The sequence below is a fragment of the Helianthus annuus genome, chromosome 16 (assembly GCF_002127325.2).
Source record: "Helianthus annuus cultivar XRQ/B chromosome 16, HanXRQr2.0-SUNRISE, whole genome shotgun sequence".
NCBI lineage: Eukaryota > Viridiplantae > Streptophyta > Magnoliopsida > Asterales > Asteraceae > Helianthus > Helianthus annuus.
Window position 1 is genome coordinate 7,494,076 of NC_035448.2, and position 15,559 is coordinate 7,509,634.

Below are 15,559 nucleotides of genomic sequence, written 5' to 3' on the forward strand. Positions count from 1 at the left end.
CATAGTTAGCTCATTCTACTTTTCTATAGTCATTTGTAACATACATATCCTTACGTTACCTTCAACTTGCCTCATTCGTTCCACATTACTAACCTCTCATTTCGTGTCTTACTTATTTTGAATAAGCATACGTGTCGTGCAATTCATTTCATGAGAGTTTAACCAATACTCGAGCTTTTCACTCAAAACCTTTGAGATTCGCTTCTTGATGACATAGCTTTCTTCTTATGTCAACTAAAAAAAAACATCAAACTTCCCATATTATACCATACCCATTCCATCATTCACTTCATAGGTCGTACCCAATTAAGCAATTCTTGGAATAAATCAAACTTCCCATAATACCCATTCCATATTGTGCCAATTAACCAATTCATACTTATCTAACATAAGTTAAACTTTTACTGACCTTATCTCATATCATCAATCGACGATCCGCAACCCAGATCGATCCGCATTCTTCACGAGTACTAGCCATACTAGGCTAGATTTCATTCATCCGCGTAATGCGATTTCGCCCGTGCACATCCTTCCACCAATTCGTTTGGTTTCATCACATCAAGAGTTCCTAACATTATAATCTATATTTCCTTTTTCAACGTCCTCTCGACATAACCACGAGCTCATCACCATGACTATCATCCAATTTCAAGAATCCATCCTAGAATTCTTATTAATGTTTCTTTCATGTTTATTTCATTATTCATATCATTGTCCGGCTATTAGCCCGTCATTCATTTTGAGTCCTAGTAGTCGATTACTAGCACTATTAACACATAACTTATTCGAAACTTCTTTCTTTCATTTTAAAATTTAAAATTTAGGCTTGCGTGCCAATCCTGATCATTCTTTCATCCAGTTACTTTACATTTACTCACATGATTCGTTTGACACAACCATGGTCAAACCATTGACACATCGCGATGTGGGCTATTTTCATCATTTCTATATTTTAACTCGTCCTTCGGACGCAATCATAGCATCCATACCTTTCATTATTTCTATGTTTTGAATCCGTCTAGCGGTTTCGAACATTCTCTTCATGCATTTCATACCTTGAATCCGTCTCACGGATTCAAACATATCATTCATGCCTTTCATCCTTGAATCCGTCTCACAGATTCAAACATTGCATTCATAACTTTCATTCCTTGAATCCATCTCCCGGATTCAGACATATTATTCATATCTTTCCTTCCTTGAATCCGTCTCATGGATTCAAATCATTTCATTCATACATTGCATTCCTTGAATCCATCTCGTGGATTCAAACATTTCATTCATACATATCATTCATATCTTGTTGATCCGTACCTTCTTACAGATTCAACATTCTTCATTTTTTTTTTATCACTCATACTTTTCATTCCTACATAGTACTCTCAACTTCCCGAGAGTCTTAATTCCCATTTCCCCCACACGCCCGCCTGCTACCCAACTCTACCGGACATACCTGTAACAATTATCATAATCTCACGAACGTCATACGTTTCTCGTGTACTGGCCAGGTACACAATCCACATAGTAGTTTCGTGCCTTCATGTAATTGTCACCTTATGTCCGTAGACTTAGGTTTCGGCGCGTGTATCACTTTCAGTACCTCATTACATACAATCCTTATCTTTCATTTAAAACTTTTCCTTCCTTTAATGGACTTTACCATTGCTTACATCCTTACATTAAATTCACATACCTGGGCTCATTTGCCTACTTGTCTCATTACCTCTTTGCCTACCTTAGTATTCATTCTAGGCTGCATTCACGGATCATCCTCTTCCAACACTTATGCTTACCTTGCACATACAAAACCGTCAGTTTTGTTATACGTATACATAAATGCATACTTTCATCAACCCTTTACCTTTGGATCTTGATCGAGTCTTGGATTGTACGGATTTCTTATCTCAAGAGCACACAAGTTTGAGTTCAAGTACTTACCTTCTCGTACTTGATTCCCTCAAACCAGGGCTCTGATACCAACTTGTAACACCCTAATTTTGTAATTGACTAAAGTCGCAGCGGAAACACGTACCATAAAATTTCTTTCCTTATAATTACCTTGACTTACTTAAAACTTCATTTTAATACAACCTTTTCACATGAAGTCATCAATTGACTCATTTACAATTAAATGCATGACATGGGTTTTCTAAATTTCAACACCAACGTTTCCGTACAATCTGTCTTGTGACTCGATCCTCGATCTCTAATCCTTGAAGATCCTCGTGACTCGTACAACCTGCACTCACCACATTCATTCATACATTAGCACACATTATATAAACAAGATTCATTCACAAACACTTCACTGTTCGTCATTTTTCAAACTTTAAGCATTACATCTGCGTATCCATTCCCTGGTGAGGCTTCAGTAATGTACCTGCATTACCTTTCATTCTCAAGGTACACCATTAAAACGTTAACACTCAACGTGTCTAAATCATGCTTATATACATACTTACATACAAACATACATTCACATCTACATACATACATATCTTTCCTCCAACTTTACATACATGCATACACTCATACATGTCTTTACACATACATACATACACAATTACATACATACATACATACCTTTCCTACATCTCTACATTCATGCATACACTCATACATATCTTTATACATACGTACGTTCACATCTACATACGTACATACCTTTCTTACATCTTTACATACATGCATACACTCATACATATCTTTATACATACATACATACACATCTATATACGTAAAGGAAATTCTTAACTTAGAATCCCACAATTAGGTACCATATTACTACTTATTCTTTAGGATCCCACATTTGGGTACCATATTACTACATATTCTTTAGAATCCCACATTTGGGTACCATATTACTACTTATTCTTTAGGATCCCACCTTTGGGTACCATATTACTACATATTCTTTAGGATCCCACCTTTGGGTACCATATTACTACATATTCTTTAGGATCCCACCTTTGGGTACCATATTACTACATATTCTTTAGGATCCCACCTTTGGGTACCATATTACTACATATTCTTTAGGATCCCACCTTTGGGTACCATATTACTACATATTCTTTAGGATCCCACCTTTGGGTACCATACCCGTCGGCGACGCCCTCTAGTTTTTGCAGTTTTCTGCAGGTTCGTTTCGTCGTCCGTACGTACTAAAACGCACGTAACTTTTGAACCGTTTACCCGTTTGACCTCCCGTTTCTTCCTACATGCTTGTAAATTCACATTATATCATATGAACTTAAAATCTTACCTCCGGATTACGGAAATCCTTAACTTACATACATTCGACTTAACTATTTTCTAACTATTTGACCCGTTAAGGGTATTCGCGCATTAATTGGTCTATGACTGACCAAACCATCATCCCCACTTCCATACTTGTCCAAAACATTACTCTAATCGAATAACTTGCTTCTAAACCACTTTTAAGTTCGTTTACCCCAAAATACCCATCATGGGCATTTTGGTCAACCTTAAACCCATCATTTACGACGAAAGACTTTAACACATATTTGACCTCAAACATCATATTTAATTCATTACAACGCTTTATTACTTACTTGTACTACGAAGTGATTACGGAAATCACTTACCTCGTGCATCCATGTTCGTAACCGCTTCCTTGCCCCATTTCGACCCGTTAGCCTTTCATGCTTGGTCCATGCTAGTGTGGTTCCTATCCTTTCATGTCGTCATGCCGTAATAATGTTAGTACTTATGCTTATTCATATTAATACACATTTTCCAGCTCTTATCTACATTGACTTTCACTAACACGCATACAACATAAATTGTCAACCACATTGTTCAGTTAGACAACCTAACGTAATTCATAACATCATCCTTTACTAGCATGGTCATATATTATATATTTAGTACACATTCACTTCTTGATTGAAATTAAGTGATTAATAAAAACACATGGGGAGCATCGCCCGTTCAAGCACAATGTACAAGCTTCTAATGCATAGTCTTGACCAACACATACATTCAACCCGAATTCTTGTATGAGTTCCATCTAAAGCACATTCCTCAAGTTAGTATACTACTAATTACATCATTATCATGTTTCATTCATATATGTTAAGCCATTTCATACAATCTCACATCCTAACTTCACCTAGACATTTCATCAAACACTTGGCGTGCGTACTACTAGCTATGCACAATGTACAACTAATTTATGCATGATCCTCCAAGTTCATACATAATTCATCAATTTCTTCCTTCTAATCAACATGAATCATACATGCATAAACATCAAACATACTAGTATCACATTTCTTTCAATTCCCCTCATAAGAATCCATCTTACAAATCAAAATACATCAATTTTAAGCAAGAATTTAGACATAGATGATTTATCCATGTCATCATCTTCACCATAACAAACGGGTTTCACATCTAAACTTCAAATTAACACAAACCTTACATAACCCATGTTCTATATGATGTTTCTAACCCTTATACATGATCAATTTCATATTATCTCACGGATTAGAGCATAACCCACTTCACCCATGATCACAAATCTTAGATTTAAGACATACCTTATGATCCCCTAGTGTTGGTGATCATTAATCCATGCTCGGTTATGAGTTTAAGCATCATTTAGCCTTCCAATTTGATGAAAATGATGAAGTTAGGGTTCTTGACTCCATGGGAGTCTCCTGCTCGATCAAGAACACACGCAAAGTGTGTGTTTGTGTGTGTGTCTTGTTATTTAGTAACCCAACTTTCATTATATACCATTTAACCCCTCCATGTTTGCCATTAAAACATAATTGGCACAACTTTCATCTTTTAAATAGTTTTTATCATACAATTTACTAGGTTAAATAACCTAGTCATTTATTTCATGATATGTCATATAGGAACATACGACAATTATAAGCATTCGGGTTTTGGGGTGTTACAGGTTAGAACACCAACGTATAGAGAGAAGAAGAAAAGAAATGAGCAAAGAAAAATGAATCCAAAGCTTCTTATTTATAGCAAGCAAGCAAGCACCTCAATTCATATTCGGGGATGTGGGATAAGTTGACGTGCCTACCTACCTGCTTGACGTGCTAGCTAGCTTGCTTATATATATTAATTCAGCTGCTTCACTCGTTTTTCTCGTATAACTTTTAAAATATAACGTTTTATAAAACGACGAATATGTCTTTAGAACGAGCATATTTTTATCTACGTTTTAACCTAAGTTTCATTAAAAACGGAGTAAGGGAAAAAAAATAATATATTTAATTATTAATATTAAACGTTCTTATACGACCCCATATATATCTATTTTTAATAAACCTTACTTAACTTAATTAATCTTGTTAGCTTAATTAATATTGATTAACTGATTAATTAATCATACTAAGTATTAATTTTAGCGAGAGTTGTTACATCCTCCCCACCTTAATAAAATCTCGTCCTCGAGATTTGGACTATGATATTTTCTTGGGTTATGTTTCTTCTTCTAATTAAGAGAAACAATGTATCGCGGAATGGAATCAAAAGATATTTGAGGGGTATGAATTTTAAAAATAGAAATGATTTATAGAAACAATTGGATTCAATATCCGAAATGAACTTACTTTGATCAATTAGGGGAGATTCTGAATTGATAAATATCTATTTGTGAATGGAAGTATGGAAAATGATTTGTCAATGATTATCCGAAAGTCAATATCGTTTACTTAAATGGTACTGGACAATAGAATTTAGTGTATCGTAATCTGAGTACATAATTGTACCAAGAATATGACAATTCAAACGAATGGCGTATGAATAGGGTTTAGCACAGGCTACAAATCTATTCGGACGCTGCAAAGGGTTTGTAAAGAATTCAATGATGACCGAATAAATTTATTGTTTTCGAATTTGAGAGTTTCAAGGAGGCTTTCTGGATATTTCAAAAGATGAAATGTTCAAACGAATAAGATGAAATGGTATATATATATATTTTTTTTTCAAGGTGATTGGGTTCAAGCCAAAAGATATATGATCTATAGATTCTTAAAATGAATGTGAAGAACTTTTTGGAATTAGTAAAATTCTTTGTCAGAAGAAAACTTACCTTGATTGGTACCTAAGGAAGACTTAAGATTGACCGGGTCAAAATAAAATGAAAACATGAAAATGTTTTGTCAGATATTAAATTATGATATGAGAAAATTAATGTGTTGAGATGGGTGATTTGTAAGAATACATGAAAAGACAATAAAGTTAGTGTATTTTTGTCTTATAATTGTATTCAGATGATTTTAATCAAAATGTTTGATTAAAGATAGGTGATATTTTGATTTATTAAAATCCTTTTTCCTTTTTATGTTATCATAAGGTAGAATAATAAATAAATATAGATAGGTTTAAATATTAAAACCCGTGGTAACTTTGACAAAATAATGATATAGGTTTACCCAATATTCTAGAACTTATGATTATTATTTTTAAAATCAAGTGTGTTTAACTATAAGATTTTATAACAGGATATTTTAAATTATAGAAGTAAAATAATAAAGGTTTATTTTAATACCAAATATACTTTAAATATTGACTTGAGTAAATAACATTTGATATTTTAATATATTAAAATACATATATTATAAAATAATATTTCTATAAGTATTTAATAGTTGTAGAATATTAATCAAGATGAACAATTGTTTATAAAATGTCTTGTCCATGACTACTTGGATAGTTATTTAAATAATTTTATTCGTTCATCTAATTCTTGTATTTGTTTTATGAAAATATGTCTTCTCCTTAACTGGTTATTATCATGGTTGGGTATTGGTTAGTGCTGCCTTGTTTAAGCATAGGTGGCCAGTCCATGCCTAATTAAGGCTAGGCTATTCAATACATGCCCCTGATAATAACTCTAGTATCTGAAAATAATACTAACACTATTACTATTAATATATTATTACTAATAATAAAACTAATATTAATTGCCAATAACAAATGCATAAACTTAAATGAGAATATACTGCAAACAAAATTTTATACGTAAAAATATAAATTCTTTACCTTAATGGTTAAAAAATTTTAAATATAGGAATACTATATTGTAAGTTTCTATATATAATCAATTAAGTTTATATAATGTTTTTCGATCAATGATGATAAGGTAAGAAATATCACGAAAGGCTCGATTGAGGTTGTAAGGACTACGGAATTAGGACATGAAATGGTGGATCATTATCTTAGCACATAATTGGGTTAAGATTGCTTTCATAAAATAAATCAACAAAGCGGATTCAATATAAATAAATAAATAATTAAATCCTAGATTAGCGCAATCTTCAAATTTGTGAAAATGTCATCACAAAGTGATCGTGATCAAAGAAATGATTTGATGAATTTGAAGACTAAACAAGCATGTTATGGTTCAAGAGAATTGAAGTGCTTGTTGGGACTATTTTGAATATGATGGTTTCAATCCATCATATGGGACTTCGAATTGATTACGTATTGAGAGCAAGTTAACTGGGTTTGGATAAAACGAGTTTTAATAAGGAAGTTCGGACATGATCACAACAGAAACCATGTATAACCTTCAAAAAGAAAATCGAGTTTTTCAAAAAAAAAAATTTTATTGATCAAATATCAAAGAGTAATCATTTTTCAAAACGCGGTTTACAATGCAAAGATCAAGTATAGCGAAATGATATTTGAGGTTGGATAAAACAATAATTTGAAATGAAGCCTTCCTAGGGTCTTATAACTCAAATGAACCACATGCGCAACAAATAGTGCATGTGTATTGTATGGATTTACCAAGAAACGAAATGGATCAATATTTGCTATTATGAAAGAATTCTTTATGGTATGATGACCATTAAAAGAACACGAAAGTCAACTTATTATAGGCAGAAGTCAGAATTGCTACGAAAGGAATATAAGAACTTTTATCTGGAATTTTGTGTCATAACCGTTGTTAAGTGCCATTATCAAGGAATGTCGAATGAACTGAAATGGAATAGGGGATTTGCAAAGGTATGTGACTCCTTTTTCAGTGATAATAATTATGACTTAGTTTAGACTGTGCACCGATGATTGTGAAATCTTGTTCCAACGTACCTCAGCGAAATGTAGATCGTTTGTAGGATCACGTGGCAAAGTGCTTCTTTTTTATTAGTAGTTTTCTACTGACAGAATTAGTATTGGTGTCATCGTGCCCAATTTATACTTTTCAAAGTTCTTGCCTTGAAAAGTCGTGTGTGATATATTTCAACGTCTGTGGACGTATATTTTAAGTTTCATGTGTTTTCTTGTGCATTAGCACAACTTTATATGTTTCTTACTTGTGCATTGTAAATTTTTATACTTTCGATGATATCCCATCTTTAAAGGGTTCTCATTGTATGAGTTACGAGGTAAATGATCACACAAAATAATGTTTGATATTGGAAAAGAGATTCCTGATAAAGAATTCTAGACACGGATGCTTGTGCTTTATTTCAATTTGTCAATCCTTATGGTTTTTTTGGAATTTCCTTATAGATATACCTATCTATATAATCATATATTTCACATGCTGAAATAAACATACCATTTATCAGGTCAATGTATTTAAAAGATTCATATTTCTAAGAACCAGTCAGGTATTTGGTCATGATTTTATTTAGGGAAATCTTGTCACTGATTTGACATATCATTTACCCCGTCTTATCCGGTTCGCGCCGGAGCGGTAATCTCAATATGTCCGGACAAGCTGGAGAGTCTGCTACTCTATACCCAGTTTTGCCGGAGAAAATTTTCTATTTCCCATAAATAGTATCTTTTCAAAAAGTGCCTCTTTTATTAGGGCTTTTATCCAGAATCAAGAAAATTTGTATTCCCATAACATATCTTATTCTAGACCAAATAATATCAATAAGCAAGAATAAATAGCAATTAAGTGCTATTGCCTGCTAACCGTCATACCAGTATCCATTATATTATACTTATATAAGTAATTTACTTTAAAGTTTATTTTAAGACAAAATTCTTAAGTTCAAGTCTAAATACCATCCGGAGTGCTATCAGATAATATTAAGTTTCTAATTCTCCGTTTCACTTAGGTATTATTATAACACCTAATTGTGTAAACCAGTGGCTTAGCTTATACTAAGGCATCTTTTCTTATGTTCAAGTCTAACTGCTATCAGCTGTGCTACCATTTAATAGAAATCTCCTAACTCTTTTTATTTAAGCTTAAGTATTATTATCACAACACTTATAGGCTTAAAGTAGTGGCTCTAATACCACCTTCTGTCACGACCCCCGACCCACCCTGGACGGAATCGGGTGCCGTGAGCAGTCCCGTAGTACCGGTGATTATTTTTATTTTGAAAAACATTGCAGCGGAAATTTCATCAGGACCGTGAGTTAGGAAAAATATCAGAGTTTAGAAACACCGGATTTTATTTATTAAATAGATGGGATAAACCCATGTTTTACAAAGGTAGCTTTTAATATAAAAACGATATTTCTTAATTTGATTTAATTAATGAAATAAGCCACTTCTTGAAGTCCTTCAGTGCTGGATCTAATCCTTACTCCAATCTACTGTAATTACCTGAAACGCGTTTTAAAAAGGTTTTGTCAGCGGGAAATACTGAGTGAGTTCATTCAGGTTTTATAAAAACAGATTTGTTATAATTCACAGTATTAAGAGCGATTACAATGTTTTTATCAACCAATTATCAAGAATGGGTATTTGTCACTCGACCGGATCTGTGACTGTGGTCATACCACTATTGGGTCCCGTCGCCCTAATAATGACGGTTTACTCACACAGAGTAATAATCACTCACATAGAGTAATACTCACTCACATAGAGTGATAAAAATAGTAATGTGCACAATACCCCACATACCAGCTGTAATTTGGTGATTACAAAGACTTAATCCCTGTAATTATAACCTTTGAAAATAAACATGATTTTGAAAGTAATTTGATAAAAAGAGAATGACTCACATTATAAACATGCAGATTCATACGGCCAAAGTTTAGTCTACAGATAAGCCTTGATATATTGCAGATTTATACTGGCAAAGCTTAGCCTATTGATTTAGCCTTGTAACCGAGTGCACACGAACTAGGTAGGTAACTTAATACAACAATTACGATAACTCACGAGATCAAATTCTCACAACAAACGACAAAGTGCGATACTTAAACATCCATCGATTTAACGACGAACGACAAAGTATAACCCTAATGTGGGTGGCACTTAAACATCCATTGGATATATTGATCGGTCGGAAAATGAATCGTAATAGCGATCGAGTTAATACCCTGTATCGTAGCAGCACCCTGCTATACTAATTAGTGATTCGCATGTGTGTGTGGTGGGGAGTATTTTCGGTAGTTAAACATATAGCTTAACAGAATGGAATACGTATTTGTGTAAAACCCAAATCAAACCTCAACGATAGTTACGAGATTCGAACCTTAACGAACTTCACAAAGTGTAGTCTTATTCAGACAGTACTTTGGCATCCGTTTAACGAACTCACAAAGTATAGTACTTTGGATTCCGTTTAACGAACTCACAAAGTATAGTACTTTGGATTCCGTTTAACGAAATTCACAAAGTATAATACTTTGGCATCCGTTAGTTGGTTCCTGAATCGACCGAACAGAATATCGTATCGGTGATTATTGGTTAGAACACCAACGTATAGAGAGAAGAAGAAAAGAAATGAGCAAAGAAAAATGAATCCTAAGCTTCTTATTTATAGCAAGCAAGCAAGCACCTCAATTCATATTCTGGTCGTTGTGGGATAAGTTGACGTGCCTACCTACCTGCTTGACGTGCTAGCTAGCTTGCTTATATATATTAATTCAGCTGCTTCACTCGTTTTTCTCGTATAACTTTTAAAATATAACGTTTTATAAAACGACGAATATGTCTTTAGAACGAGCATATTTTTATCTACGTTTTAACCTAAGTTTCATTAAAAACGGAGTAAGGGAAAAAAAATAATATATTTAATTATTAATATTAAACGTTCTTATACGACCCCATATATATCTATTTTTAATAAACCTTACTTAACTTAATTAATCTTGTTAGCTTAATTAATATTGATTAACTGATTAATTAATCATACTAAGTATTAATTTTAGCGAGAGTTGTTACAGATTTCAACACTCAAAGCAAACAATTCATAAATATTTTTATGAAGTCTTGGATAAAATGATGCTTTTTGCCAAAGAAATGATAGTACCAACTTCTTTCAATCCTAATCCAAACATACCGGGACATAACAAGAGACTACGGCGGGTTTTTAAAGGAGCGGTTGGTGCACTAGATGGAACTTTAATACATGTTGCTGTCCCTCCTAGTAAACAAGATTTATATAGAGGAAGAGGAAAATGAGATTGTTATCAAAACGTATTAGCAATTTGTGACTTCAACATGATTTTTACGTTCGTCGTGGCCGGCTGGGAAGGTGTAGCACATGATGCAAGAATATTATCAGAGGCATTATCAGATCCAGATGCACCATTCCCGTTTCCACCACAAGGTATGTTTATGTTTTGTTAAAATATTTATCACTTGGTTTACTTTTCTAAATAATTGTATATCTTTACAGACAAGTATTATCTTTGTGATGCCGCGTATGCACACATACGGGAATTTATGGCTCCATATCGTAATGTGAGGTATTGGCTAGGAGATTTTCGCCGAAGACGTGCATTGACTAATAAAGAGAAATTTAACCATGCTCATGTAAGACTTCGGAACGTAATTGAGCGTGCTTTTGGTGTTTTGAAAGCAAGATTCCCTATTTTGAAGAGGATGGCACCATTTCCATTGGTTACACAAAGGAACATTACCATTGCATGTTTCGCGCTACATAATTTTATAAGGAAAAAGGGTTTGAGCGATGAATTGTTTACAGAATACGATCAACCCAATGTTTCGGTACATAATAGTCAAGTGCAAGTTGATGCCGATGAAGACGAGGTTGAAGCATATGGTACTGCATCGGATCGGGAATATATGACTCAGTTACGAGATGAGATTGCTGAGCAGTTAATGCAAAACATGGATACAATGATTTAAAAAAAATGTTATTGTCTTTTTTATGTATATTATTTCACTATTGTATAACTATTATTTAAGTTTGAATGTTGAAAAACTCTTTTAAGTTTAATAAATCAGTTTATTTATATTTCAGTTTATTTCAGCAATTTGCAGAAGTAAAAAAAACAAACAGTCTTCTTCTTGCAGACTGCAGACATTTGGTCAAGCACTTCTACTACAGATGTCTGCAGATGTGGTCCGCAGACTGCAAACGTTTTCCCTTAGAAAAAACAAACAACACCTAGGTCTGTTGTGAGAAACCATGGAAAACGAAATTAAGGGTATGAGGTGTGGGGTTTCATTCTTCAAAGATGATATGAAGATGATTAATAAATCATCATCATCATACTTAGTAAATCTCACCAATAGCAAAGCTAAGGTAGAGTCTGAGGAGGGTAAGATGTAGACAGCCTTACCCCTACCCCGTAGGAATAGAGAGGTTGCTTTCAATGAGACCCACGACTCGATATTAGTTTTGCATCAAGCTTTAGACATAAGGCACATAACACTTAGCAACAATCAGGTTAAAGGCCGATCAATGCATGTATCCCTTGTCTTTCGGATATCAACGCCATCACATGATGCATGATTAACCGTCCGCCACTTTTAACGTTATTTTCACGAAATTAGTAGAGTAACGTTAAAATTAGTGCAATTTCACCTTTGCCCCCGAGAGCCCACACATATATACATCATATGTACACACCACAAGCAGTGCGAAGGATGATTAATAAATGTAGAATATAAATCGTGATTTTGACTGTGAATTTGTATTTATCTATAACATAAATTGATGTTTTACTCACATGTAACAACTGGTTTGCATTGTATTGATATAAGTTTTTTTGGTTCTTACATTTGTGCACGTTGTGTTTGCCCTTTCTGGCACAATATAATCATTGTTTAAATAAATAACCGATAAAGTCCAAATTCAACCTAACTTTTAATCTCTACCTTTAAAATTAGTGTAGATCAATGGCTAGGATTGGTGAATAGAAACTCATATAAGTTGAGAGAACCTAGAGAACTCGGTCAAAACGAAGGTTTTTTCAAAAATAAAATACTAATAATCCTAAAAAAATCAACTTTTCCAAAACATTGTTTTTGTTGATATACACCACCGTAAAAAAAACCCTTACAATAGGTGTAAGTGCTGATGTCAACGACTTTTTACACTGCTGTAAAAAGGCTGAAACGCCTGTTGGAAAAAAAAATTACAGCTGTGTTTGTAACATTTTCATCTACATGTGAGCAAAAAATGGTGGTAAAACTCGCACAAAAAGTCAGAGTTTCTAAGTTCTCACAACTTGAGGGAGTCTTCTCTTAATTCGAAGCTCAACTTAGGGTTATTGTATGAGGGTCATTGTATTTGGTTTTTTAATTATTTTCTACATATAAAATATGTGAGATTCATTCACAAATATTTTGTGTTTTTGTTACCGATTTTTGGTAAGATTGTGGTAGTTAACTTGAGTTTTGTAACCTAAAAACATAAGATCATGGGGTATGGTTTGGATAGTCCTCAAAGAGACTACCTGTCACGTAGGCGCCACCTCACCAAGGGTGAAGGACCATTCCCTTGGGGACTATCCAAGGGTGTGGAAGACTACGCAAGACTACCCAACCCATAATATAATATTAATATATTAATAAAAGGAGAGAGAGAAGTCAGATGGGGGGCCCACAATTTTTGCTCGTCTCCAACGTCTTGGAGGAGCCGTGAGAGACGCGATGACCCGCCGGGGGGCGGTGTGCAACGCCGGGGACGGAGCGGGACGGGTTGGGGACGGACCCCATACCCTTACTTTTAACTTTTTAACAATTTAAACAAGAATATTAGGACCTATATGTCATGGTAGCTTCCGTCCCCTAAATTTAGGATCCAATGGTAGTGGGACATAGTATACAAGAATAACTGGTGGTGTTTCTGTTGGTTTATGCATGCAAAATGCCTAGTAACTTATCAAAATATTTAAGAAATAATAATTGCGAGTGCTATATTTTCTATACATGTATATCATCATGATCCACATCATAATACGGTCACATATTAATAAATTTAGGATATTTACATGAGTATCCGTCACATGTTAATAATTTTTTACTTGCATTAATGTTTTATGTTACTGAACATAATTATTGAAGTAGGATATAGCTCTTTAGGTGTCAACGTCCATGTCAACAACACATGATTTATCTTTATACATGTCCATACATAAAAATTTGAACTTTAGCATTTTATGTGCCAATTTTTAAAAAATAAATAAAAATAAAGTTTCTCACATTATTTAGGATAACTCGTGCTTAGAAATAAGAAAAGTGCCTAAAAAGGCATCAACATAATCCTTGGCTGAATTACCATCGTTTTACGAAACAAACAACTTGATCTTATAAGGCCATATGCTATCGAGCCACGCCCTTGCCACATGGCAGGGCCACAACATGAGGAGGGCGCGGCACACCGCCGGAGCCGGCGTGAGTGAGGGGCGGGAAGTGGCCAGCCTGGGTGTGGTCACGGCTTGGAGAGTGTTGTTGCTTTTGTGTGAGGCCTGACGTCCAACGGTCATGTGACCGTTTCTTTAAAAAAAAGTCAAATGCACTTTATTTAAATAAAACCTATATATACTTAACTAGTTTCCCAAATTTAGAATCTACATGACTTAGAAGTTATTTATCAACTTCTGAATGGTTAAGTACTTAATCAGTAAGAAGTCCGAACCATTAAGTGTTGAACCAGTAAGAGGTAGTATAATTTTTAATCATTCAGAGGCAAATGTCTGAACAATTCAGATAAGAGGTCTTAATTCAGAGGAAAATGTCTGAACCATTCAGACATCTGCTCGCGAAATGAAACAGTCTGAACTATTAAGTGTTGAACCAGTATGAGATCTGAACCATTAAGAACTCATTAAGAGTGAAACAAACAGTCCCTTAGTCATGTAGATTACACATTTCGAAGAGGCTACTCGCGCAAACATGATTATATGCGACTATGGTCCGCTAACATGTCCTGTCGGGGCCAATATCTTATCTAAACCCGCACTCAAAACCCATATTCAAACTCCGGACAAGCAACAACATTATCCATTTACCTAGGTTGTAACTTATATCAATTCATTAATCAAACAAATATTCACGTGTATGTTCTTCTATATTGGTCCCTTGGTGCGTACCAACAAAATTGATATACTACTCCCTTGTTTGTATTGGTGTTTGTCATTATTCAATAGGACACATGTCCTTTTAAACCAACTCAATTTTGATCGTCCATTTTCATGTTTTTGTGCAACATATTATTCGTCCTTCTACAGTCAAGACATAAGGTTTAAATACAATTAAAAGACATCATCATCGTCATCGAATCAATCATTTGTTGAAACGTAGAAAACAAAATCATTTATGAGGGACCGATGATGATTTGAGTGACTAAATCGTCGCATATGGTTGAAACAACATCATCATCGTCGTGGG

General features: G+C 34.2%; 1 protein-coding gene and 1 long non-coding RNA gene across 2 annotated transcripts in view; both read left to right on the forward strand.

Moving 5' to 3' along the window:
- The window catches only part of LOC118488431, a 30,622-nt gene extending 19,296 nt beyond the window's left edge, over positions 1–11,326 (forward strand). The window contains exon 3 of the long non-coding RNA XR_004884703.1: positions 11,140–11,326. This is a non-coding gene — a long non-coding RNA (uncharacterized LOC118488431). The remainder of the gene's footprint in view (positions 1–11,139) is intronic.
- A 55-nt stretch (positions 11,327–11,381) lies between these two features.
- On the forward strand, positions 11,382–12,197 carry LOC110917205. The gene is made up of 2 exons (XM_022161797.2): positions 11,382–11,525; positions 11,595–12,197. Exons 1-2 carry the CDS (start codon positions 11,417–11,419, stop codon positions 12,065–12,067), a joined length of 582 nt encoding a protein of 193 aa, XP_022017489.1. The 5' UTR covers positions 11,382–11,416; the 3' UTR covers positions 12,068–12,197.
- The last annotated feature ends 3,362 nt before the right edge of the window (positions 12,198–15,559 follow it).